The 27,029-nt window shown below is 37.5% G+C and overlaps 3 protein-coding genes across 4 annotated transcripts; 1 reads left to right on the top strand and 2 right to left on the bottom strand.

Annotated features, from left to right (window-relative positions):
• Positions 1-547: 547 nt before the first annotated feature.
• LOC103995370 (rhomboid-like protein 20) lies at positions 548-20,128 on the bottom strand. 2 transcript variants are annotated; one of them, XM_009415938.3, is made up of 8 exons: positions 19,921-20,128; positions 19,702-19,802; positions 16,382-16,522; positions 16,162-16,228; positions 6,127-6,272; positions 5,943-6,044; positions 2,656-2,781; positions 548-1,158 (listed from the first exon to the last, which is right to left on the bottom strand). In XM_009415938.3, the coding sequence occupies exons 1-8, from the start codon at positions 19,946-19,948 to the stop codon at positions 994-996; spliced, it is 876 nt and encodes a 291-aa protein (XP_009414213.2). In that variant the 5' UTR covers positions 19,949-20,128; the 3' UTR covers positions 548-993. The 2 variants fall into 2 exon arrangements, with proteins under 2 accessions (XP_009414213.2, XP_009414212.2); XM_009415937.3 differs by having other exon boundaries at positions 2,656-2,796; positions 19,921-20,115.
• On the bottom strand, positions 11,108-13,397 carry LOC135587998 (uncharacterized). Its single transcript, XM_065079914.1, has 3 exons — positions 11,621-13,397; positions 11,335-11,541; positions 11,108-11,244 (listed from the first exon to the last, which is right to left on the bottom strand). Exons 1-3 carry the CDS (start codon positions 13,308-13,310, stop codon positions 11,174-11,176), a joined length of 1,968 nt encoding a protein of 655 aa, XP_064935986.1. The 5' UTR covers positions 13,311-13,397; the 3' UTR covers positions 11,108-11,173.
• A 2,027-nt stretch (positions 20,129-22,155) lies between the features above and the next one.
• LOC135587999 (pentatricopeptide repeat-containing protein At1g80270, mitochondrial-like) lies at positions 22,156-26,385 on the top strand. The gene is made up of 3 exons (XM_065079915.1): positions 22,156-22,365; positions 23,143-23,719; positions 24,815-26,385. The coding sequence occupies exons 1-3, from the start codon at positions 22,331-22,333 to the stop codon at positions 26,057-26,059; spliced, it is 1,857 nt and encodes a 618-aa protein (XP_064935987.1). The 5' UTR covers positions 22,156-22,330; the 3' UTR covers positions 26,060-26,385.
• The last annotated feature ends 644 nt before the right edge of the window (positions 26,386-27,029 follow it).

The following is a 27,029-nucleotide window of genomic DNA, read 5'->3' as shown; positions in this document are numbered from 1 at the left end:
AAATATTTTAAAAAAGATTAAATACAAATATTAAAGAAAACAATAGTTTTTATTTTTGTGTGGGTAAAAAGATAAGTAAATATTAGATTTTTATCTGCTGAACTAGCAAACACTTTTAAACCCATTTTGGTTTTGCTAGTTATGATGTTACGAAGAAACTATGAATTTGCATGTAAATTTCTCTCAAATATTACCAATTACATTTTTAAGATTCATCCTTAATTAGAAGCAGAAATAATCATGCAGGATTGAGTTGAGGGTTTACCATGGGGTTTTAACACTTGAACCTTTGACACAACAGTGGGGTCGGTTAAGCACTATGAAGGCAGCTATGGCTTCAGAAACAATCGGTCAACAATGTTGTCACCTTATCAGAGTAAACTTCTAAAGTAGAAAGACTCACCCAAAATAAAATAGCCTTAATTCTTAAGCCACACAGAAGAGAACCACTCCATGGGGAAAAGAAAGCAACAAGCACATGAACCCCAATACCTCTGCTTTTGGGTATATATTTGATAGCAGGAACAGATCGGCTATACATACCAGATGGTAAAGGCAAAGCAAACATCATTATAGGATAAAAGTGGTAACAAAGCTGTTTCGACCATGTACATCATTGAAAACTGCTTTTGAACAAATAACAATTCATTCCTAAGCCATCCAGAAATTTGTCCGACGAGATGTTAGAGAAGTAAAAGATCGAGTTTTAAACCTCAGCGAATTAACATCATATCGAGGTCATCGCAACGATTCTCCGTAGCCTTCCTATAAGACTATGGGATCTTTCAGACTTCTCTGGAGGAGTTTCTAGATGTAAAATAACATTCTAAAGTTCTGACCAGATGACCCCCAAGGAAATGCAGGAAAAGAACGAGTTCAACTTCTCTCATTGACCACATCAAAGATGAGAATAAAGATCACTGAGCTGGTTCTTCTTTTGCTTGTATCATTGTGCTTATGGAGGACTTTAGTCAATCCATCTGACTACATATATCATTGTGCTTCGAGTAGTATGTTCGTGGCTACATTTAAGTCATTTCTAGCCTGCATTAGTGCCTGCCTTGCAGCGTTGCCGTCAAACCCCATGGACACCAATGTAGCAATAGAAGACTCTGGTGGCTCTGGCATAGAAATATGTCCAACTGAAGAATAGTTATGCTGCACCAGAAGCAAGAAGATAAACCACTAATTATTAGTCTGAAAGTGTAAGATGTGTCTACTTCTTACAGGCACGGACTTTTCTTTGGAGAATATGAAAACTACAACCAAACTACGCTTAATGAAGATAATTGTAGACATTCTGAATGCTGTGGTCTCTTTTTACCGAAAGAAGCAAGTCCTCTTCCTATTGTCTATGTTAGATGAACTTTTCTACACAGTAACTGGAGACCGTGCTGGATAATAGTTTAGTAAAAAAGAATTTTATAGTTTTCTTTTGTTTACAGGAAATCTTGATCTCTAGTGTTTCAACATGCTTTCCAACATTTCATACAGAAACCAGTAGATTAAGGTTTCATATATGTGGTTGATCACAAGCTCCTGAATTCTTCAAGTTTGAAGAACACCATTTCTTGTCATAGTTCTTTCTGATGACTCAACCAGAAGCAGCTCCAGAAACAAAATGTTACAAGAGTAGATGGGTAATAGAAGAAGCAGAAAATGAATTTAAAACCAACTAAAGTATTCCTATCAGCAACAAACAGTTTAAATATACTTGGTGATGAATAAACTCAAGTTCAATCCCCAGCAATAACATGTTCCGAAGATAGAAATGCATATATCATTTTTCTGACCATCTTAATAATTTATAACTCATTTCAATTACATCTTCCTTCCAAGGTCAGATTCACATAAATGCCATGATATAAATCGATGAGAATATCTGCATGCACTCGAAAGGAAAATTGTTTAACTATTAAATCATCATTAGTTAAATAATCATGATCAAAGAAACTCAGCATAGTAATTGAACCTGTTATACAAAGAAGCTGCTGTAAAAATTTATAGATGAGCCTTGAGTTCATAACTTCATATACTGGAATATGATTGCTAGTTTCTTGGCAGCAACAACCCACAAGTAACAATTATTTTTGGAATATATGGTTCTTTGTAATACACCAACAGTTTTTTATCATGTAATGAAACCTTAGCTTGTGACATGAGTGAATAATGTTTTAAATGTATATTTCAAAAGAGAAAAAAGTAGGAGTTTCCAATTAGACAGTAGAAACATTAGAAAAAGGGTTTTCTACATAAACAATAAAAAAATTCTTTTCTTAAAGAGTTCACCTAAAACAACAAAAGAATCTCAGACACATTGGCCATGGTAATCGATTAGGTCAACTTCCACTATCTCATTAAGCCCAACTACACCCACCCACCAGCTAAATGAAGTTTCCCAACTCAGCAAATATGCGTTCCCTAACATGCCAAACAAAATGGAGATTGAGATGGTTATACTATGATTTTTAACTAAAAGAAGTCAACTTGCTACCTCCTCAAGCTCAAGGGAATCAAGACCCTGGCATGTATAAACCATGCGTCGGGATTTATTGGTTAAAACAGGCAGAATCAGGTGCAGTGCATAGGCACACCAATTAACCACCATTAGAGTATGTTCAAGTTCAACACAAGAAAGAAACAGAAGATACTTGCCTGGACTCGACGGTCAGCATAAGGCACACGTGCATTTCTTCTGATATTTGCAGTTGAATTATGTGTTGAACTTGTTGAAGAGGACAAGAATAACCTTGAAACCACTGATGCAACCTTTTTAGGGAACTGCACATGATCCAACTAATGGAATTATCAGGAATTGAAAACCAATAAAACAAATCAGCTATATGAGAGGTCTTAAGTGATTTAGAACTAAAAAACATATAACAGTGATACCAAATGGAAATGCAGCTCCCAAACAAAGAAGATTGCATGCTTGAGCTGATTTAAATTATGGCTTCAGAACAGTCCAAGACAGCTCTGTTTTAAATGATTAATTTTTTCCAAAGCATAAAAAACAGACTTTTTCCAAAGGCGATATATCCATCTTGTTCTGCTATTTTGGCATTTATAATTATTTAGTCCTGGAATCCTTACCTCGACATGCTGTGAATGTGACTCATAAATATAGCTAGATCATAGAATTCGTGTACGTATAGATTGCAGAAGATCTGTTCTAGTTAAACTTCAAAAATATTTTATATGTAGCAGTGAAAATTTAAGTATCTAGGATCTGCACTACAACCTTTGGTCAACTAAAACTATCTTGAAACATGCAGTCACCTCAGGTTAAATGAAAATTTTAGCTAGTAGAAAACAGAACATAAAAAAAGTAGAAAAATTTAAGCTAATAAAGTAATAAGATGAATTGTTATAGATCGATCAGGGTTCAGCTAAAGTGTTAAATTGATTTAGATGTTTTTGTTTATCAACTGTCATATGAGCAATGAATTTGCAAGAATAATATTGATCCACACAAAAATGGTTTTAAGTTTCAGCAAAATTAGTCATCTTTCCATGAAATAAATCACTTTGCTCCGGCTAATACTAAAATGCTGACTTTGGATCTCAACGAGTTTCTGCTGATGCCCATAAAAGCTGACGTGTATTTTATTTCAACAAAACAGGATGAAACTGACTCAAAAGGATCGAATTTATGGCTGTTCTCATATGAATATCAGGTTCAGTGAATCTAGATAGCTGCATAGCGCCATGGAAATTGCCTGGTTAATCAATCAAATCAGCAAAGCTTAACAGTATCTGAATTAAGTAGCATTCGAATAAATTCTTGCTGTTGTTTCAACTTTTGGCATTTCTTAAGCTCAATGTATTGGATTTTCCATTAGTTCAATTCACAAAAAATACTGCTACAGTACTGGATCAAATACCATGTTCAGTTCTGTCTCTGAACATTGTTCTTTATTTTTTCTTTCCTTACTAATTCCTAGCTAATTCTCATTTGCTACACCTCTTAGGAATCAAAGGAACTTTTGGATCTCAAGTATTGGACAGCAACAAATTCCTCTTGCATGGTTTATTCTTACCAAACCCTTAGCTAAGTTGAAATTCATTTTCTATTACAGAATACCAGCACAAGTTTTTTGCATATTAAACCAAACAGCAGCTTTTATCTCCCTCTGGAAACCCTTCCAGGCATCAGGTATAACAATAACATCAATTTCTATCCAAAAGGTTGGATATCTATATATTTCTTACAGCCAACTGTTTATCCTGCAAAGAACATGTAATGACTGAAAAGTTCATACAAATAAGGGTGTCCATGGAGCTCAATAGTCCAAAATCTTACCCAAGTCCAGTCCAAATTTCCTAGTATGGGTTCTTAAATAGTGATCTGCTAAACTACACAGCAGAAACTGGAGCTTAGATCCATATCCAATAGTGTTTATATATCTGATAACCACATTTGGATGCTGCAGTTCTCCATCAGATTTAGGTTCGACTACCAGGTGGACCCAGAGAGATAACATCATTACATAAACAAACTCAGGAAAATATCTTTCATGTAGTTTTTCCCTTCTGATTTCAAATCAATAACACATAACTGATTTCAAATCAATAACACAATATAAGGATGATGCATGGTTCAAACTTTGTTTGTGCTAGCCGCAATTATATTCATTCTCTAGCCTTAGTGCCTTTCAGAAACTTTAATCTATAAAATAATATAGTAGGCTTGTTCCATGTATTTTATCTGTAAAAGGTGAACCTAGTACACAAGACTCCCACCAAATCAAGACCTGAAAAGGATCGATGCGTACAATCTTAACTTTATAAACAGAGAGGGTATTTCCGTGACTCACAACTTGACATCCTGATCACCCAAGATGCAAAGGAGCAATCTTACCTCTATCTGTATGTAGGATTTTTAGCAATTAACACCTAAAGCCACTGAGTCAAACTACGGCAACAACATTTTCTAGCTTAACAAGAATTCAGTCCTACCATGTTATTAAAAGTGCTGGAATTGCTAGAACTTTGTTTGACCAATCACAACCAAACTGACTATGCAGACTTTGGTGAAAAGAGTGTTAGTGTATGAAAGAAGTGGATTTTCAATTAGTTATGAAGGATTCAAAACTGTAAAACTGATTTTCCTGCAAAATTCTTGGGAAAAAAAATAACTTAGCCAATTTTTACTCTACCTCATTGTTTGGCATATTAGTAATTCAGCTTGGTTACCATGAAATAGGCCACGAAATAGGGAAATCCTGCTTTTGACAATTGAAAGTGACAAGAATTAGTCATAATCAGCTGACTCCAACTATATTAATCCATGCACACAGATTTTTAGAAGAATGTCCAGAACACTATTTTTTAGAGAACAATAAAAAACCACAGTTTACAACTACATAAATAAGGTGTCTAATTATGATAATGTGACCTTGGAATTGAGTTAGAATGATTTTTAACCTGAACTATTTACTGTCTCAATGGACTTCTTATTTTTCTTAATTTTACAGGACAGATTTTTATTCTACTTTATTTTTCTAAAATTTTAAAATTTTGCGGCTAACATACTGAATGGTCAATCCAATTTGATCAAGCTGACTGATCTAGTCCTATCATGATAACCAAGTTCCCCTATCCACATACACACTAGATTTAATCCCTTCATTTATTCTACTTTCATGTCTTAAAATAACAGACGAATTTCATTGGTATTCAGTTTGCTTCTTTGGGATTTCATAGGCTGTACAATAGGACTGTGAACATAAATGAACTCCCATGTATTGCCCATGAAGTACAAGTTCAGCTATGCCCAATAGATCTACCTATCATTGCTTGGATACAGAAAAGAGAAACCACATGAACTTTTCCCACAGCTTGTTTGCTTGAAAAATCAGCTTGATGCAAATTGAACAGCAGTAGAATTCATTAATAGTGCATAAATTTAGAACTATATTCAAAGGGATACTTGTGATAACCTTTAGCCTCCGAATGCCAAATGCATTAACACAATAAAGAAAACCAGCAAGTACACCACACGTGCCTGGTATAAATGACCATTTCCAGCCACACAAAAGAAGCTGGTGAGAAAACAATCGAGTAAGAAGCAGTAGTCATGTAGAGATATAAAACCAAGAAAGAGACTAAGAGAAGTAACTATACCTGAAAGCCTACAAAGTATACGATAGACTTGTCAGTAAAGTTTATCCCAAGCACACGGAATCGTGACATAACAGGGATATCGACAAAAAAGGGTACAAATGCAGCAAATATAAGACCATATGGTCCAGATGCAAGAACATGAGAGTCTGCCGCAAACATAAATAAGAAAAGAACAAGTTAATATCAGAATATCAACAACAACAAAACTGTTAAGTTCCAACTATTTGGGATCAGCTACATGGACCTTAACTAAGTTAGTATCGAAAATATAAAAAAAAACGTAAGCTAAATGCTGCACAAGATGGAAGAAACATGAAAACCTTTCACAACACAAAAATTAAATTCAAGTTCATAAATAATATATGCTATGAAACTCAGACAATATAAGCATATTTAAGTACTTAACCAGACAACTTAAACATTCAATCAGTACTGAGAAACAAGATGCAGAAAAATTAGGTAACTCTCATCAAAGAAATCAAACCTATGTGCAGTCCAGTTGTGAAGGTCTTAAAGTGTGACACCAAGGCACAACTATGTATCATTACCATATCACTGTCCAGCTTGTGTCGCTAGCCAAATACAACTGCCACATAATGTCTTATTGTCACAACCCGAGCCTGATGGGCAAACTGATCTATCAACTCAGTGATTTAAAAAGGCGCTCGGGCAAGGCAAGGCCCGAGCGCCTAGCTAATCTCCCAGGTGGCACGCTTCAAACAGGTGCCGCCTGAGCGCTCGCCCGAGCCCAGGCGCTGGGCGCTTCGGGCGAGCGACTGGGTTAACCGAGGCAACCGAACCAGGATTTTAGGTCTGGTTCGGTCTATGATGGTTAGTTGGTTCAATCGAACCAACTAAAACTGATATAAGTGACAACCGAACTCTAACCCTCGTCGGTGCCGATCCTGCTGCTCGCCGCTGTCGCCGCTCACAAACGCTGCCATTGTCGCCGCTCGCGCCTCCCGCTGCTCGCCACTCCTGCTCTCGCTCCCGCTTCTGCTTCCGCTGCCGCTGCCGCTGCTCGCAAACGCTACCGCTGTCACCACTCGCGCCTCCCACTACTCGCCGCTCCCGCTCCTGCTCCTGCTCCCGCTGCTCGCCGCTCGCAAACGCTGCCGCTATCGCCACTCCCGCTGCTCGCCGCTGTCACCGCTCGCGGCTTCCTCTTTTCTTAGTCAGTAGGCTTAGCACCCCTTTACACTTCCTTTTAACAATATACGTGTACTGTATACTGTTAATATTATTAAGTTTATTTGAAATGATTAATTTTCAATATTGTTAATAGATTAATAATATATTATTTTGATTTTAATACTGTTAATTTTTATTTATTTGAAACTTTTTGTTAATGTGACATTGTGATTTTGTATCTTAGATTTTCTTAATTTAATAGCATATTTTTATTTAAAATTTTAAATAATTATATTTATTAATTATATTATATATTTTTATATTTTAGCGCCTCGCTTTGCTCGGGCGAACGCTTGGGCGAGCGCCGAGCGCCTAGCGCCTCGGGCGTTTTTTGGACCTTGGTGCCTTATGACGTCTAGCGCTTTTTAAATCACTGTATTAACTTCGTTTGGCCCAAACCATTGGCCAAGATGCTTAAGCTGAAATTGATAGTACTACACTCATCATACCCTTATAAATCGATCTTAGTCCTTACCTACTTCTGATGTGGGAATAATTGGAGTGTTATAATCTCCCCACTCAAGGGCTTGACATCCTCGTCAAGGCCTAGTATAAGCCATATCAAACCCTAGCATGTGCATGTGAGGCATAGCCCAGTGGTGGCTCCACTCCGTGATAAGTTCTTTGACTCCATCCACGGATAGCCCCTTTCTACATGAGCCCTCTTATCTTGCTCAATTACTAGGTCGACTCTGATATAAAATGTTACGACTTGGGCCTGATAGGTTAACTGACCCATCGATTTCGCTTAACATAAACCACTAATTAAAATGTTTAGGCTGAAGTTGATAATAGTACACCGATCAGACCCTTATAAGTCAATTTTAATCTTTTCCACCTCCAATGTGGAACTAATCGAGGGTATTACTCTCCCCCACTCAATGACTGCTATTTTATTGTAACAGCTCGATTAGTCTCATATCGGAAGTGGGCAAAGACTAAGATTCACTTATAAGAGTCCAAAGAGTGTACTATTATCAACTTCAGCTTAAGCATTGTGACTAATGATCTGGGTCAAACGAAGTTGATAAGCTAGTTCGCTCATCAAACCCGGATCATGACATTTGATATCAGAGTCGACCTAGTATTTGGGTATAGTATGGGGGCTTGAGTAGGAAAGGGCTATCCATGGATGGAGTCAGAGGACTCGTCATGACGTGGAGCCACTACTAGGCTACGCCTCACATGCAACATGCTAGGGTTTGACCCAGGCTATGCTAGACCTTGACGATGACGTCAAACCCTTGAGTGGGGGAGATTATAACACCCCCGATTAGTCCCACATCGGAAGTGGGTAAGATTCAAATTGACTTACAAGGGTCTGATCGTTATATTACTGTCAACTTCGACTTAAACATTTTGATCAGTGGTCTTAGTCAAACGAAGTTGATGGGCCAGTTAACTTATCAGGCCTAGGTTATGACATTTATAGAAATACATTTTTTATAGAATGTAATTAGAAAGTACATATATGCAAAATCTTTGAGGTAACAATTATATGCACGGTGATTCAGGTTAGATTCATTGTACGTATAGCTAATGTTTATATCTAGTTCAGATCCAATTCATAGTTTTCCATTTTCTAAATTATTTTTAGAGCTTGTCATCCTTTTCATTGTAAGGAAACAATCTAGTTTTGATAATTAAAGGGATAGTTCTATTTTAGGAAGGATTAGGAGTCTATAATCATTAATATTAATAACACAGTCCAGATATTTTTGTTTACTATTTCTTTACTTTTCTTTGGAATCTTCACGAGAACAGAACTCTTATCAATGATGCATTGAATACCACATCTTAACTATTATTCAGACTCCGTATTTGATGGAATAAGAAATGTTAAATTTTAATTCTCAAAAGGTGGCCAATAGGACTCCTCTCTGTGTTGGGTATCTATAGTTGCTTGTGTCCTCATGTCCTCTCATGCAACTCTACTCCATTCTCTCTCCTTTCAATATCTCTAAACAACAATTCAATCTTCCTTGTATCTCGCTCAGAATTCCTCGAACAACAGTATCTCTCCTTTATCTCCATTATCCAACCTTATCTTCTCTCTCTACCTATCGGATATTGATTATCTTGAAACATAATCACTATGAAGTCCTTCACTAATACTATAGCTAACAAATTTGTATTGGAATCAGGATTGGTTAAGGATGATATGACCAAGATCCCAGAATCAATCAGATCAAACCAGCATCATTGGGATTACTCAAGTATACAATGTAACAAAATAAAAACATCAACAAATATAGCATCATTGGGATCCCAGAATCAATTGGTTCAACCCAGCATCACTGGGATCACTCAAGTATATACTTTAACACAAGGTTCGCCGAACCGTACCGTACCGGCGTTTCGACGCCGGCTCGGTACGGTACGGTACGGCGTACCGAGCGGTATACCGAGGTGTACCGCTCGGTACACTTAATTTCACCGATTTATCCATCCGAAAATACCTGAAAATTAAAAAAAAAAGTTAGGATAGAGTTTTCAAGTTACAAATAAATATAGTAATAGTATAAGTTTAGCAAAATCAATGTAAATTAGATAAAAATAGCATCACATATCTTTTTCGGGCTTTGAGGTAGTCTTGTTCGAGGTTCGTATTTCAGCTCGTTATAGATTGAAATATCTATAGAAAAATCAGTTGAATTGTTAGACTATTTTGTTACAATATAAACTCTAAAATTCAAATGAATTAAATAATCATATATCTAGATATACCTGATTGTTAATTCTACCACCAAAACGAACGACGAGCCTCCACGGGTGGTGGATCGGGGTCCTCGATCCGATACATATCAATATGATACGTTTGTTGGACCTAATCATGAAATTGATCCCATGATATAGTGTATTGATACACCGTATGCCATTGATGCATCAATGTGGTACTGATCGTAGATTGATCGTCATAAATCATATTTGTCCGAGGCAGCTCTTGAGGCATATATTGGTGTTGTTCTGTATCATGTTGTTGCTCAGAGAAGGATGACCAACTATCACCATACTGTTGTTGCCCATATGATTCTTCATAATACGATGGCTGTGAATACGATGAGTCTCTTTCTGTGTCTATATCATGTATGCTCTGTCGCATTTGTTCATATTCATCCACTGCCTTCCCCTTCCCCTTCTCCTTTCCCTTCCGCGCATAAACTTGACCAGTACCTTGTCGAGTTCCATGATCTGAATCTTGAGTGGCATGTGTAAAATATTGCTCCTCAGTCCATTCACCACCCTCAAGTTGTGCAGACGAGACCAACGACTGCCCGGTATCACCGCCATCATCTGTTGAGGCACTGCTGTCCGTGTTGCTGTCATGTCTCTGGACCGAACGAGAAAGAGAATGTGATTGTGAAGGTGTCTCGTCGCCCGACTCGATTCTTTCCAACGATGCAACTGATGCTTTTGCCTTTGCACGTTGGGCGGACGAGTGTGACCGTTGGGTATCGGTAGTTCCTTGAGCAGTTTGACTCATACCATGTTGTAATCGAGGGGGATTTTCTACCCGTTGGGGTTGTGCTTCTTCTTCTTCTATTGCCTCGGTGATAAAACGTGAAGGACGCTGAGGATCTCCCGCCTCATCAAGTAGAGGATCCTCTTGGTTCTCTGCTGCTTCAACCCAATCTAACATTGGCTCTGAATCTTCGTTGTAGAATTGGAGGTCAATGGGATCAATATCTGGTTCCTCTGGCTCCTTATCCAACTCAGCACATCGCAATTTTAGCCGCATATTATAATGGACATATACTAGTTTCTCTAACCGTCTGTAGGAGAGTCTGTTGCGGACTTTCGTATGAATCAACGCAAACGTTGACCAATTACGTTCGCAACCACTAGATGTTGTTGTCTATGAAAGTACACGAACGGCAACCTTCCTTAAATGTGGTGCATCGCCTCCAAATTGTAACCACCACTCGACTGCAAAAAGATATAAATAAGATTTTATTAGCATAACAAATAATTAACATTAAATATAATTGATAATCAATATGCATAACTTTTCCTCACCAGGATCCATAGTGTAACGGCATGATATAGCTACAACGTCGGAGAATGAACCAACTGTTTCTCGAAATAATCGACCCTCCATAAGAGCATCGGCTGCCTCGGTAGTGTTTGGCAAGAGTCGATATATAACATTTCGTAGTGTCGTTAGGAAATTATTTTGCGTTCCGAGAGCATATCGATATTGAATTGCCAGGTTTAGATAATACGCTGCAAAACATAATTTTGTTAGTATGATAATTTATTATCTAAATAATAATAAATTAAGTATTTTTGAATATCAATTTACCTGCATTATGGATATCTTGATCCATATGAACTTCGGTCCGACGATCAATGATTCGTACGTATTGGTCGGCCTTAAAATCATCTTTGAATGCTTTCCTGACCTCCTCTCTTGCTGAAATCAGCATATATTTAAGATACGGCATTTGTGGACGCTTGTCCATATCGACCTTACGGAGGACAATATAAAGTGGTTCCACACCTTTTATGATTTCTGCTATAGTCTCCCAAAATCTAGATGAAAGAATGGTCTTTTCTATCTTTTTTCCATCACTCAATTTCGAATATCTGGATTCAGACCACTCTTGTGAGCTAGCCATTGCCTTCAAGCCATGTCTTTTTTGCTGTAATGATTTTAATGCAATAAAATTTGTAGCAAACCGAGTAATTCCAGGTCGAAGTATCTCACCATTTACATACTTTTGCATTAATGCGTGGACCCAATGATGATTATATATAAACTTTGTAATTGATTGTGCTCGAGCTACACATTTCTTGACTGTATCCAACTCACCAATATCCTTTAGCATTAGATCTATGCAATGAGCTGCACATGGAGTCCAAAACAAAGTTTTTCTTTTTTCCATCAATTGCAAACCGGCTTTTTTGAAATTCGCTCCATTGTCGGTTATTATTTGGACAACATACTGTGGTCCAATCTCCTCTACCATAGTGTCCATCAAGCTCTCAATGTAGTTTGCATCTTGGATCTTTTCAGAAACATTAACGGACTTATGAAACACCACTCTTCTATTGCAATAAACAAGAAAGTTGATGATACTCATTCTTGTTGGTCCTGTCCAACTGTCACACATCAATATCACCCCATATTCATCCCATTGCCTCTTGAAGGATTTGATCCAATCCTTTAGTTCTGCCACCTCCTCATCTAAGTACACGCCGTGAATCTCCTTCGGTGTTGGAGGTTGGATCCCCGTGCCAGACTTTTGAATAGAGGAGATCATGCTCTGATAATATGGACCTTGGGCTGTGTTGGCTGGAATCCTATGAAAGTTGAACCATTTTGAGATTGCCTTCCCAATATCCCGTTTTTTTTCTTTTGTATATGCATCGTCAATCCGTGTCTGTTTCGCTGTTTGTGGGGGATAGGCTTGCGGATCAATATCAACAATATCTGGTGCGGACCTCCTGCCAAGACCTCTCATAAAACCACGGAGTCCACCATACCTCATGCTACTAGTTCGGCCTAACTGAGAAGGAGCAGTTGGTTGCCTCATGCTGGTTGACCTCTGGATTCCACTACCACTACCATGCTCTAATTGTGAGTCAGGTCGTCGATGCCTCATTGCTTTATCGACCGTATGCTGATGCTCCAATGATGCACGAATCCCAGCTGTGAGATCCGGGTCGACTTCATCGCCGCAACCCTCATACTGATCATAAACTGGTTCCTGTGTAGCCCTATGATATTCTTCCTCAACTCTTGCCTTCTTTTTTAATGCATCTTCCTTTGCTTGTTTCATCTTGCTTTGAAATAATTTACGGATCTCCGTTGGAACCTTCTTGCATTTTGCAACGTCAGGATACCCACCAGCCAAATGCATTTTTACTCGAGTTATTCCTCCACCTTTACCAATGTAGTCACAATAAATACATTGCCAATGATGACGGTTTCCATCTAGCTTTCGGGCATGAACCCATGCATCATCGTGTGACTGTTCCTTTAGTGCCATGATCCTATCAAATTTAAATCAAATAAACTATAAAGTATAAACATATTAAATTGACCAAATATCGATCATAAATCACTAATCACAATATTAAGTAATTTTATTAAAACATAACTAATCATATTTTATTATCATAAATATGTTACGTGCATAAAAGAAGTATTAAAATCATTAGATACACTAATTATGTGATTAATATAGTTAATTTTTCACTAATTATTTCTCTTTCAACATTATAAACATGGCAAATACTCTAATAGATATTAAAGATATTGGATTCACATAAAATCGAATAAATTTTGATTAAATCATCGTAAAAATAACTAATTACAGTATTAAATAACTTTAATAAAACATAATTAAACTTATTTTACCATCATATATATGTTAAACACATAAAAGAAACATTAAATATGTAATTTTAATCCAATATGATTCAAAATTCAAATTATGATAAACTTATCATTTATCTACACTAATCATTTACTTCTCTTTCACCACTATAAACATGACAAATACCCTAATAGGTATTAAAGACATTAAATTGATATAAAATCAAACAAATTTCGATTAAATCATCATTAAAATAACTAATCGTAGCATTAAATAACTTAATTACTCTCTAATTAAAGAAAACGAATACATACCTCTTGATTAGAAAGTTCTTCCTCTTAATCTTCCCAAATTTACCTCGATTGAATTCACAAATCGTTGTTTTATAGAGTTTATGAGAGAAAAGAAATGTTTGAGAGAGAGTTTAAGAGAGTATAATGAAATAGGGGAGAGAAGATTAGTTTAAATAGGAGGAGAAAGGGCTCCAACGGTCAATTTGACCGTTGGAGCACTGTAGCACTGCTACAGTGTGGTAACGGTCGATTTCGACCGTTACCGAGTGGTACCGGTCCATTTCGACCGTTACCGAGTGGTATCGGGCGGTAACGGTCGAAATCGACCGTTACCGAATGGTACCGGGCGGTAACGGTCGAAATTTCGACCGTTACCGCCCGATATATACTTTTTTTGGTGTACCGCCCGGTAGAGGGCGGTCCGCGTACCGGTCGCCTCTCGGACCGGTACGTACCGCCCATACCGGGCGGTACACATCGGTATGGCGAACCTTGCTTTAACAACATAAAAACATAATCAAAAATAGAAAACCACTGAAAAAATATAAATAAAATTTATAGAAACTAAACTTACTATATGCTTAAAGATACTTGTAGTGTCAACTTTCATAATTAAAAAGTCATATGAAGATACAAGGATAATAACAAAAAATAATGAAATTTAATACAACAGATAATAAATATGAACAATTTATTAGAAAATAAGCATTTGCCATATCATATAAAGATAAATAACTACTATATAGGTCATTCAAAGGACCCTATACTGATCAACTTGTAGCTTTGGCCTTTGAGTGTAACAACCACCCCATTATGGCTCTAGTACTTCCCTAATCATCATGTAGATGAAATGTAAGGTAATGCAAAGGAAAAAAAACAGAATTATTTGAAGAAAGCACCCACAAAACAATTGAGATTAGTGTTGAATCTCATTATATTCTCCCTTTTCTATGATGAATGACAAAAAGTAATACTTGTAAACAGCAAACACAATAGTAGCAATGTCTTCTCTACTGTCTCACAGTCATAGTCACAAATTTCATTTTTGTCTTTCTTCCATCTCACATCTCTCCTCTTTTGCTCCTATTTTGCTCCGATGCTGTCAAATTGCCTGGAAGTGGTCAAAGTCAACCAACCTGTGTTGAATTTGATTAATTCAATCCTGTCCCAACTAATTTCTAACAATATGGCTTAGAAACTGGCCAAAATCGAATCAGCCTTGGACAATATCGATACAGATTGATGTTGTATCATTTCAAAATAGGCTTAATATCCAAGTATAGCTAAAACTAATAAGTCATAAGAATGTAACAAGTGCTATTAAATATGTCCCTTCATCTTTCATACAGTGATTTAAAAAGCGCTAGGCGCCAAGGTCCAAAAACGTCCGAGGCGCTAGGCCCTCGCCCAGGCGCTCGCCCGAGCGAAGCGAGACGCTAAAATATAAAAATATATAATATAATTAATAAATATAATTATTTAAAATTTTAAATAAAAATATGCTATTAAATTAAGAAAATCTATTAACAGTATTAAAAATTAATCATTTCAAATAAACTTAATATTAACAGAATACTGTATACTGAGCCTGCTGACTGAGAAATGAGGAAGCAGCGGCGAGCGACGACAGAGGCAGCGTTTGCGAGCAGCGACAGCGGCGACAACGGCAGCGTTTGCCAGCAGCGACAGCGGCGAGCAGCGAGATCGGGATCGGGAGTGGCAGCGGCAACGAGTTAGGGTTGGGTAAAGGTTATATCGGTTTAGTTGGTTCGATTGAACCAACTAACCAACCGAACTAGACCTAAAATCATGGTTCGGTCGCCTTGGTTTACCCAGGCGCTCGCCCGAAGCGCCCAACGCCTGGGCTCGGGCGAGCGCCCAAGCGGCGCCTGTTTGAAGCGCGTCGCCTGGGAGATTAGCAAGGTGCTCGGGCCTCGCCTCGCCTCGCCCGAGCGCCTAGGCGAGCACCCGAGCGCCTTTTTCAATCACTGCTTTCATACATGAATACCAAAAATCTTCAAAATTGAAGATAACAAAAAAGGGATCTATTTAGCATCAATAAATTGTTTACCAGATCTAGTGTTCAAAAAGGTCAATGGCTACAGGAGAATAGGTCATAGAAGTGGCAGCTAGTGATATGATCAAGTAATAGCCACGACTAAGCCTTCAAACTAGCTAGAGCACAATGAAAAAAAAATTATGCATTTGCTATTTTGAGTATTGCATACCTTTTAGAAGTGCCAAAGCTAGGATTTCAAAAAATGTCGATGCAACTATACAGAATAGAACAAACACCTGCATGTTTTTATAACTATTAAGTGAGCGACACCATTCTCAACACATTCCTTTGATTGAGTATATAGTTACATACTCTAGCTGAAAAGCTACAGCAGAATATAGCATCGATGAAACAAGTGTGACAGAAAAAGGGGGACAATCACTACTTACTGAGTACTTGTTAGAGCCTATCTGTCTCTCGAATACTCTGAAGTAATATAGCAAATAGAATCCAGCAACTAACTCTGGAATTGATGAGAAGGCAAATACTGAGGGAATAGCCTTCAAAAGATCATGGTTTTCAAAAATATCCTGCATAACATTTGCTTTAAGTCAAATTGATGGTATCACAGGCGACAACACAGGAAAAGATGTGAGAGCATTCTTCTAACTACTTTTAACATCAAGAGATATTAGTACTACTAATTCATATAAACGATCTACCAGCTACCTCAGATGGAGTAATATGAAGCAGACGTAGTATATAACACTCATCAATGCTCAATGTATGATGAAGTAACTATAAGATTTTCAAAAAAATTCCTAAATCAACCTATAGTAACACACCTAAAATTGCGATCCACAAATATATTCGGATATCTAATTTTCTATACATACATAATTACAAGCTGCAAATACTAACAATTTGGGGCTACATCCTTCCCAGCCACTGAGTTCTATTAAGCTCAAAAACTGCATTGTATACTCCTGACTTGGGTTATCTTAAACTAAGATCAGAAATATTTAATAGGATAATATAACATAGGTTCTGCACAATAATGACAATCCTGGAGAATAGACCAATATATGTTGTTAAATCCAAGGTTCACTGTACCGTACCATACCGGCATTTCGACCCGGGCTCGGTACAGTATGATACCGGTGTACCGGGCGGTACATCAGGGCGTACCGAGCGGTATGCCCTGGTATACCGAATAATTTTTATACTGTAGCAGTGCTATAGTATAGTAATGTAGTACTGTAGCGGTACCGAGCGGTCCGCGTACCGATAACCTGTCGGACCGGTACATACCGCCCAGTACGGGTGGTACACTTTGGTACGGTATACGTTGGTTAAATCAATATTCAGCACCACAAAGAAATTAATTCAAAAGCTCTAACGGATTCATAGATTCAGACAATCCATAGATCCAACAATTCAAGAAATGGATCAAATAGAGGAAAAGTCAGCCACAACGGACGATTGGAAAAATAAATATAAAGACTGGGACTCCAAAAAATTAAAATGACTATATAATCCCAGTCTGGCTGCTCCGATTCTATCAAATACAATTAACAAAGAATTTACAACTCATTCCAAAGAGATCTTGCAGTTCAATACTACGGATAATATTTTAATAGGGAGAGTACTCAACTGATCTAAGAAACCAACGATTAAAGAAAACAAAACAGAGGACAAATTTCCGAGTAAGCATTCCATGCCGAACTCGCAAGTCAATGTCCCGTGTAATTGATGTACGTGTAATTGATGTATACGTCCAAGAAAGCAAAAAGAGACTTCATGCGGTTGATCACATGAAGTAACCTACCAGCAGGCTAGCATAGTACAACAAATTGCATGACTATGTTAAGTATGCTATCATATTTATCCAAACTAATAAACCCACACCAAGACCAGAATAAATCATGACCACCCATTTATAGCAAGCAGAAACAGAATTTTTTCATGACTGAGCACAAATGTCTTTCAAGATATATTACAACTGTCAGCCAGAACATACTTCTCATAGAGACCTTAACTATGACAAAGCTGTACATATGCTGTGAAGCTCATAATAGGTAATTGATGACAAACAAGAGAAATATCACATAAAATGATTGACAAAATTAATTTGCATTTTTCTTTACAGCATTAATATTCCTTATCCTCCTTTCCATTTTTAATCTTCATCACCCTCACCCTCACTTCTCCTTGCATCATCTCCAAAAGGCATCTTTCTTATTCTTTGTTCCTCTCCAACATAATTCTTCTCAGATGATAAACTAGATTTTATGCTCCAACTCATCTACTTTAAGTTCATAATGGTCCTCAAATGGGGATCAAAAGACTAGGCAATTTCTGGTCAAGGTGTCTTATCCATGCTGTGAAGTAAAATGGACAAACCTAGCGTTAAAATGCCTAGATTCATCAAGCACAATCTAGACAACATATAACTGTTCATAGTAAATTAAATATAATTTTGTAAAGACTGAGCTCAATTTGCATCAGCCTGCTTAAGGCCTAGGTTGACACAGAAACCAAGAAATTCAAGTAAACTTATCTCCCACCCTGGTAATATCTACAAGTTGGTATGTGTCTAATATCTTACTTTAATAACCAATCACGCATCCTGGTGGCATCTGTGAAATCATATACAATTTGTTGTTAGTGGTGCCACTTGATTGGTGCTCAAAGTTTTGCCTCCTTTTTCCAAAGAAAACCCTAACCATCAAGTATGGGTAAAAGTGAGCATGGTTCATCAAAATATTTTAGGTTTTCAAGAAGTATCTTCATCCAAATATACCAAGCAACTACAATTAAAAAAACCCCAGGGCCTACCACACGCTGAGTCAAGGTTGCTCGTCGGCAACATAACTGAAATCAAGTCTGATGATTTTCTAGTAAATTGACCTACTTTGATGGAATTCCCAAATAGCTACTACTATTATTATTGTTACATTCAACTGAAAGCAACCGAGATGAAGAAGAAGAGCCGATTGGGATTCAATTCATGGAAGCCACTAAAGATACCGAGAAGAACCTTTCAATGCTTACTTCTGAGAGATCAACTAAGAGGATTTTTTATATCTTTTACTTTTTAGGCATTAAATCAAGTTTCCTATATGTCAACGTAAGTTTTGGATCTGGATCAAAAATACATGCTATAATATACTACTGTTGAGAAAATTTTGTATTTCTTTCTTTCTCAGGAGACACTCGGAAATAGCAACCTACAAAACTTTCTACAAAACTTTCTCAGGATAGCAGAATGGCAGCATGCAACCAGTTTGTCCTCTAACATCACTATAGCATGCATGACTCGAGTTTAAGATCTGCAAGAGTGACAACAGTTGCAACGAATGCCCTGTACCACGTGGGCATTAAAATAATCATGTTAGACTGGTTTGATCAACCCAAAAAATGAATTAGGACAACTTTGACCATGAAAATCTTCCTACATATCTATTTCCACACTGTTACTGCATTTTCAACCCATTGGTATTTGCATCTACTGGCAATTAAAAGGCAAATACGTGGAAGTACTACATTCCTATTATATCATTCGTGCGTAAAATAGCAACCAAAATCCAACTGAATCAGAAGCCAGAATTTGTCAACCCTAAGCAAGCTCCATCAACACATTCCCTATAAAAGCCACAAGCACACTTCTTTTTGCCCTCTAACCTAAAGTGACTGCCAACTCATTCAAAGCTCTGCCTAATTTATGATCACATAAGGCACGAAGAATTGGGGAATCAAGAAAGGGAACCTGGAACGACAATCCGAGTCGACGGGGCCGGCCGGAAACCGCAGAAGTGACCGAGAGGACGGCGCTGGTTATCACAAGGGTCCGCGTGACCGGTGCATTGCCTGCGAGAAGAAGAAGTACACGGCGGGAGGAGGGTTTCAAGAACCAAGACTACGGAAAGAAATCATCAAGAGAGGAGGAGGGACGAAGAAGGAATCGAAAGAAGATGCAGAGGGTTACGGAATCCGGTCGGTCCAGCGTGCATCATGGATCGCCGAGCGAAGCAGATCGAAGTCTCTTTCCTTGTCGCCTCGAATCGTCGACGGAGAGAACCCAAGAAGGAGAGAGGAAGAAGAGGAGGGAGGTCTTATTTTATTGGTATTGTTAGAAACTACACAGCGAGGCGGAGAGACTCTCGTCTGTTGGTCCGGGGGATTAGGTTGGGTCGGGTCAACTGTGAGGCTTTGGACTTTTAAGTTTCGGGTCATCGCCGTCCTACGTTGACCGATTCTGGTCAACAGGATTTGTGTGACTTATGTTGGTAAACGTTGGGTTGATAACTATTGAGTCGAAATTATTTGATATGTTTCGTTAACTAATCGTATTTAAATTTATAAAAATAAGGGTGAATTTTTGAAAAAAAAAATCTATCTTTAAAAAATTCTTGCGGAACACCCAATATCTAAGAAAGCTATTTTACTCCTGCACCACCGCCCTCAATAGCCCTTGTGTCACCTTCGTCTTATCGGACTTGTCCTTATCCACCTTGCCCTCATGTGAGTAAGGGTGCATGTAATCGTTGTCATCAATTGCGAGGGAGGAAGGAGGAGGGTGGGCCACTCTCGTCATCGTTGAGTCCAATGGGGATAGATGGGGCCATCACGTGGGTTCAGCTAAGGCGGAGGCCTTGCCTTATTACAGGCGAAAGGGCCACGGAGCCACGCCTCTGTTGCTAGGTGTGTTTGGTGAAAGCAAATGTCTTGCCCTTATCGATACGTTTCTGTGGAATGAGACATTGTCCTTAGCGAGAAAGGAGGGGTCACGAAGGTTATGATGATGATGACAACCCATTCCGAAGCAGGTCTGATGAGGTAGAGGGGAGAGAAGGCAATAATCATAGACTTATATGGAATTGTCTAAGTCATTAGGCACCATTAAATTATTCGTTCATAAAGGGTTAAAAAAGTTAAAACCTTGTTTGGATCTTGAATAACATATGAAAGAGCAAATTGATTAGTTTCAAAAATTAAGCAGAAAACAAAGCCGGTAGAAGGCAAATAAAGAATCGTAAGTCTACAAATAACTACTCATTGAGTGTCGACATATTGACAAGTTCCCGTAGACTTTGTTGTGAACTTATGAATCAAATCAATGCTTGACACAACCCAAACCCTTATCCAACCCTATGCCATCTAGGTGATTCTAAGATATTGAGATAGTTGATGTTTTGCATCATACAATAACTTATAAAAAACAGTTCATGACACGTGAAAACTATATTATTTTGGGATAATTTTATCCATTATGATAAGTGGTTGTTCTGAAGTTCTACAAATTATTCTTACTCAAGTTTTCGAAACAAAAACACATTAGCAAAGGTCTCGCATATGTGCAATTGATACAACAGTGAAAGTAGTGTAGGGCAAAGACAGTATCAATGAGAGGCGAAGAGTAAAATGATCGTTTATAAAAAAAATTTTGTGTAAAATTTTTAAAGTCAAAGCATTATGAAAGAATTTTGCAAAGCTATGATTTTTTTTTTAAAATTCATCTTTCATCCATTCAAATCATTCGATATCTAATATATAAATGATCTTCTAAACATATACGTGAGAATAACAACAAACAAATATCTCTTTTTTTTTAAGAAGGGGATAAGTCCATGATTTACCCATCAAACATCCAACGAGTTAGTAACAATTTAAATTGGACTAATATAAAAAAAATCAATTTTGATCAAAAGATATCTGAATTCACTTTAAGCGAATCAAATATACACAACACATTCAAATAAAAAAAACTTGATTAATTATATTGACATTTAACATCACAACAAGTAGAATTAGTAGGCACATATAAAGCCTGGATTACATCAATTAGTTAATATTAAAAAAGTAATAAATTAAACTTTCAACTCACTAATTTATTTATTTTATTAACTTGACATTCCTATCCTTTTATTATGAGGAAGAAATAGAAGAAAATAAATAAAATTATTATTTTATTTATTACACTCTCTTAACGGTGTGCTGTTGGCGCTACCTGTCATTATTGTTTTATATTTTCAATAATTATATTTAAAATAATATCTATATGTTTCATTTTTAATATTATTTATTATATTTACGGTAGGATTGGTTGAGTCGCCGACCGATTTTATTGGGCCCAAAGCAGCCCAATTTAGGCTCGTTTTGAGAGCCCAACAAGACCGGCATCGCCCGATTCTATATATGCGGAGTTAGGGTTTAAGGATCACAGGCTATAAGCTATCAGCGGAGCGGAGGCTCAATCTTGAGCCACCGTCAGTCTTGGGGTTTCTCCAACTCGGCGGCGGTCTGTGTGATCCTCTACGTTTAGGGTTTTTATATATCTTCCCACTCCTCCTCTTTTAGTTCTCTTTCGTCGTCGGAGGGAAACTGTCAGAACCGTCATGTGGGCGCTTCGCCGGGTGTTAAACCCCATGAGGTGATTTCCCTACCTCCTTGTCCCTGGCCGCATCCGTTGTCAGCTATCTCTTCCAAATCGTGATCAAAACTTGATCTTTTGAATCCTTTTTTCTGGTTTTGTCGAGAAAGAGACGCTATTTTGTGCTATCTTATTTGCTGCACTGATCAAGAAATTAGTCTATCACAAAGAAGCATTGTATGCTTGAGCTGGTTCTATGTAGTTTTCTTTTAGCTCGATTTCGTGCATATGTTTTAATATAAAGCTAATTCGTATGCAATGGGTTGTGAAGTTAATGTCATAGTGTGCTTCTAAACTGTGTTTTTTGGCTTTCCATATAAATCTTTAGGCCTTATGGAGATTTACATTTCGTAGTGTGCTATTGATTATTGTTGAAGAACAGTTCTCTCCCTTATCTACTATCAGTAAAGTAATTGTCAGATTTGAGAAGTGCAATGAATGAAGAGTCCCTGTATATGCAATCTGTCTAAACTTGAGGAGATTCTTTATAGCTTAGATATTTAGTTATGGTCATCTATTTTTGTGTTTATTGTTCCTTTTTCTGCCTCCATTTGATTAAGAATGTAACCTTTTGTAGTTGCATGCGTAGTTGATAATGTGAGGGACCAATCCATTATGATATGTAAATGTACTTTTTTTTGTTTTAACGATCCCGGTCCTGATTAATTAATTAAGTTTGAGCATATATTCGTATTATGTGATAACTTAAAACTCGTTTGCTGATTTTTGTGTTAAAGATAAGGTGAAAATTTTGATATCTTTCTACTCTAATCTCAGGGGTAACTGCAATGTTGTTGCACGTTGTTGTCGCATGAATTTACATGTAGCAAGTAGTAGCATAGATAATGGAGAATGCCATTATGAGGAGGCTGGTATAAACAGGAGCTTCATCCCATCAAAGTCGGTTTCCTGTGGACCTATTTCTTTGAGGTCTTTCGTCTGGAGTCGAAATCTCTCTTCTCAGGTTGGACAAAAATCGACTGACAAGGAAGATGATTTGGAGGATGGTTTTTCTGATCTGGAGGAACCACCAGAATCTGCTGAAGTTAACGATGGTTCAGACAAGGAAGATAAGGAGCTGATGTCCGAAGGAGAGTTATCTGAAGAATCTGATGAAGCTGCAGATAATTCATTAGGTTTGTTAGATGTTGAATCAACTTCAAGTGAAGTGAAGGGGCCACGAAGACGGACACTCTATTCTCCTCTTTTCAAGACTATAATGGATTCTCCACGTCAATCATTGACTAGTGCACTTAATAAATGGGCCGAGGAAGGTAAACCTTTGGGACGAGAGGAAATCTCTTCTGCTATGCTGAATCTCAGGAAACGACGGTTATATGTGACTGCCCTACAGGTGATGCTTTTTCTTTGCAAATATCGTAGACTTCTTTGTGCATGTGTCAATGAAATTTATAAAATATGGTAATCAATTTGAAATTAGGTGATATTTTTTAATTTAAAATTAGTTGCTTTTATAATACGCGGTATCCTGTAAAAGATAGAAATTCATGGTTTGATACTATCATTTGTTGTAGGATTGGGCTGATTGGAAGTATTTCACCAATCTGAAAATTGGATTGGCCATTAGGATTGTGTGTATGCTTGGTTTCTTTGTCTTGGCTAAGGTGCCTATGTTGGACAAATTTCTGTTTTGGTACCTAACATCTTTAACTTTACCAAATGAAGTTTTTTTTTTAATTTTTGGAAAGAATTTGCAATGTGAGAGGCCAAAGGTACAAAATCTAATATCTGTCCATTTTTTGATTACTTAAACAATGTCATGAGGTGTATATGGTCTTGACTTTAAGGATCCACTTGTGAAAGGTACTTTTTTTTTTTTTTACTTCAACTATTCTTGGTTGGCCATTTATAATTACCCCTGCATTTTTTATGAAGTTAAAAAAAATCATTTATACACCTGAAATAACATAATGCATATTTACTGAGATGCATGTATAAAAGTGGTGATACCAGTGCATGATGCCCTTGTCAATGTAGGGTGTGGGGAGGGACTATATATGCAGCCTTACCTCACTCGATGTTGGTCATTTTGATGCAAAGTAGCATCCTTACAATTGCACTAATGCGTTGTATGTATATATGAAAAATTTCAACGCAATAGGGTCAAATATGAATATGAATGCTCGTACTTTAGGGTATATATGCAACTTTCCCTTTGAACTCTGTTAGTCTACCTTGTGCTCTTTGTTTACTTGCAATTTTACCAACACTCAGTGTGTGCATATGAAAATTTTCAACTTCATTGGGTTAAACACGGATATGAATGCTAATACTTTAGGGTATATATGCAACTTTGCCTTGCATGCTGATAGTCTACCTTGTGTTCTTTGTTTACTTCTGACAAAAGGCAAATTTTGTTGAGTTATTCCTGTTATATGCATTTTTCGATTGTTTTACATGCTAACAAAATCTTTTTTTGTTTTTGCAGTTCACGGAGTGGCTGGAAGCCAATGGACATATTGACTTTATAGAGCGTGACTATGCTTCTCACTTGGATTTGATTGCTAAGGTAAGCGGTCTTCAGAAGGCAGAAAAGTACATCGAGAAAATTCCAGAATCTTTCAGGAGTGAGGTGGTCTACAGAACTCTTCTAGCCAATTGTGCTGGTGCTGTCAATGTCAAGAAAGCAGAGGAAGTGTTCAATAAGATTAGAGATCTTGGGTTTCCGATTTCAGCATTTGCTTGCAACCAGCTGTTGCTGCTATATAAGAGGTTAGACCGTAAGAAGATTGCTGATGTACTCTTGATGATGGAAAAGGAAAATGTGAAGCCAACGCTCTTCACATACAAGATCTTAATAGACACCAAAGGCCGTGCCAATGATATATCAGGTATGGAGCAGATCGTGGAGACAATGAAGGCTGAAGGTGTGGAACCTGATATCATGACCCAAGCTATGGTTGCAAGGTATTACATTTTCGCTGGTCTCAATGAGAAAGCTGAGGCAGCATTGAAGGAGATGGAAGGTGATGATTTCAAGGAGAATCGCAACGTTTGCAAGGTTCTTCTTCCCCTTTATGCTGCTCTTGGCAAAGTAGATGATGTAGGAAGAGTTTGGAAGGTTTGTGAAGCTAACCCACGTCTGGATGAGTGCTTAGCTGCAATAGAGGCCTGGGATAAGCTTGGGCAGATAGAAACCGCAGAGGAAGTCTTTGAGAACATTTCTAAGAAATGGAAGTTGTCCTCAAAGTACTATAATGCTATGTTAAAGGTCTATGCAAACAATAAGCTTCTGACCAAGGGGAAGGAATTGGTGAAGCGAATGTCCAACAGTGGTTGCAGAATTGGTCCTCTGACTTGGGATGCACTTGTGAAGCTGTATGTAGAAGCCGGGGAGGTGGAGAAAGCTGATTCCATATTGCAGAAAGCAGGTCAGCAAAATCAGAATAGACTTCTCTTATCATCTTACATGGCCGTGATGGACCACTATTCCAACAGGGGAGATGTCCATAATGCAGAAAAGATATTTCACAGGCTGAGGCAAGTTGGATATATTGGCAGAATGAGGCAATACCAGTCATTACTTCAGGCCTATGTGAATGCAAAAACTCCAGCTTATGGATTTAGGGAGAGGATGAAGGCTGATAACATGTTCCCTAACAAGGCTCTGGCAGCACAACTGGCGGCTATTGATGCATTTAAGAAGACTCCATTCTCAGAATTGCTCGATTAAACTTGGAGCATGCCACGCAAGTCATGATCTCTTTGATGTCCTTCATGCTGGTTTCAGTTATTAAAATGTTGTTACAATCTAGTCGACTTTTGTTGCTTGTTTTAGGAACTAAAGATGGGTATTACTATGAGGAGAAGCAAGATTAGAATCTTCTTCTCTCTATTCAGCTTTATGTTTCCACAACTTATCTTGTTGCTGAGGATTGCTAGAAAACCCAATATGCTTTGCATGAATTTAGGGAATTAGATAGTTTGATCTACCAAGTGCTATTCTCTTTTCTCAACAGTTTTGTGCTCAATAATATATTGTTCTGAGGTTGAACTGCATCTCTTATTTGCTAACCTTCATTTGTCTATTTTGGGTTTTTAGAAGTGTTAACTTAAGACAATACTGCCATGGTTTTTTATAGATTTAGTTCTTAAATTTCTTTGCTTGATTTATGCTTGTGATGCTGTCATTTGAATGCCTATTTGCACAAATGCTAAACTGCAAATACCAAAATAGTTTCCACATTTGTAACTTGTTTTGTTTTCTTATATATTCTTATAATTCATCCAATTATCTATTTGTGTAGTTTATTCAAGTGGATATTATTAGTATGTAACAACTATATTGATCTACCATGAGTAGTTTGATGCCAAAAAAGCATGCCTAATGTACAAGAAATGCTATAGAAGCCACAAATTTCAGAAATTAATATCTAATTTCAGAGATGCTGTAGATGTTATCCTCTTCCTTTTATTCCCTCTCCTACACTCTTCATCAATTAAATCAAAATATTATGCATTACCAATCCTCATCATCTCCAAGATGGAAGAGCACAAGCCATTGTCTTTGCATCTCTTTCACAATGTATACGATCATCATCGGCATCATTATTTCCTGCTAAAGAATTCAGAAAGAACATTTATAGATTAGTATGATATTTTCAAACCTTTTAAAGTATATCATCAAATTCATGCTTGCAGAC

The sequence above is a fragment of the Musa acuminata genome, chromosome BXJ1-8 (genome assembly GCF_036884655.1).
Source record: "Musa acuminata AAA Group cultivar baxijiao chromosome BXJ1-8, Cavendish_Baxijiao_AAA, whole genome shotgun sequence".
NCBI lineage: Eukaryota > Viridiplantae > Streptophyta > Magnoliopsida > Zingiberales > Musaceae > Musa > Musa acuminata.
The sequence above is the reverse complement of the archived record's forward strand: the minus strand, read 5'-3'. Positions and strand labels throughout refer to the sequence as shown.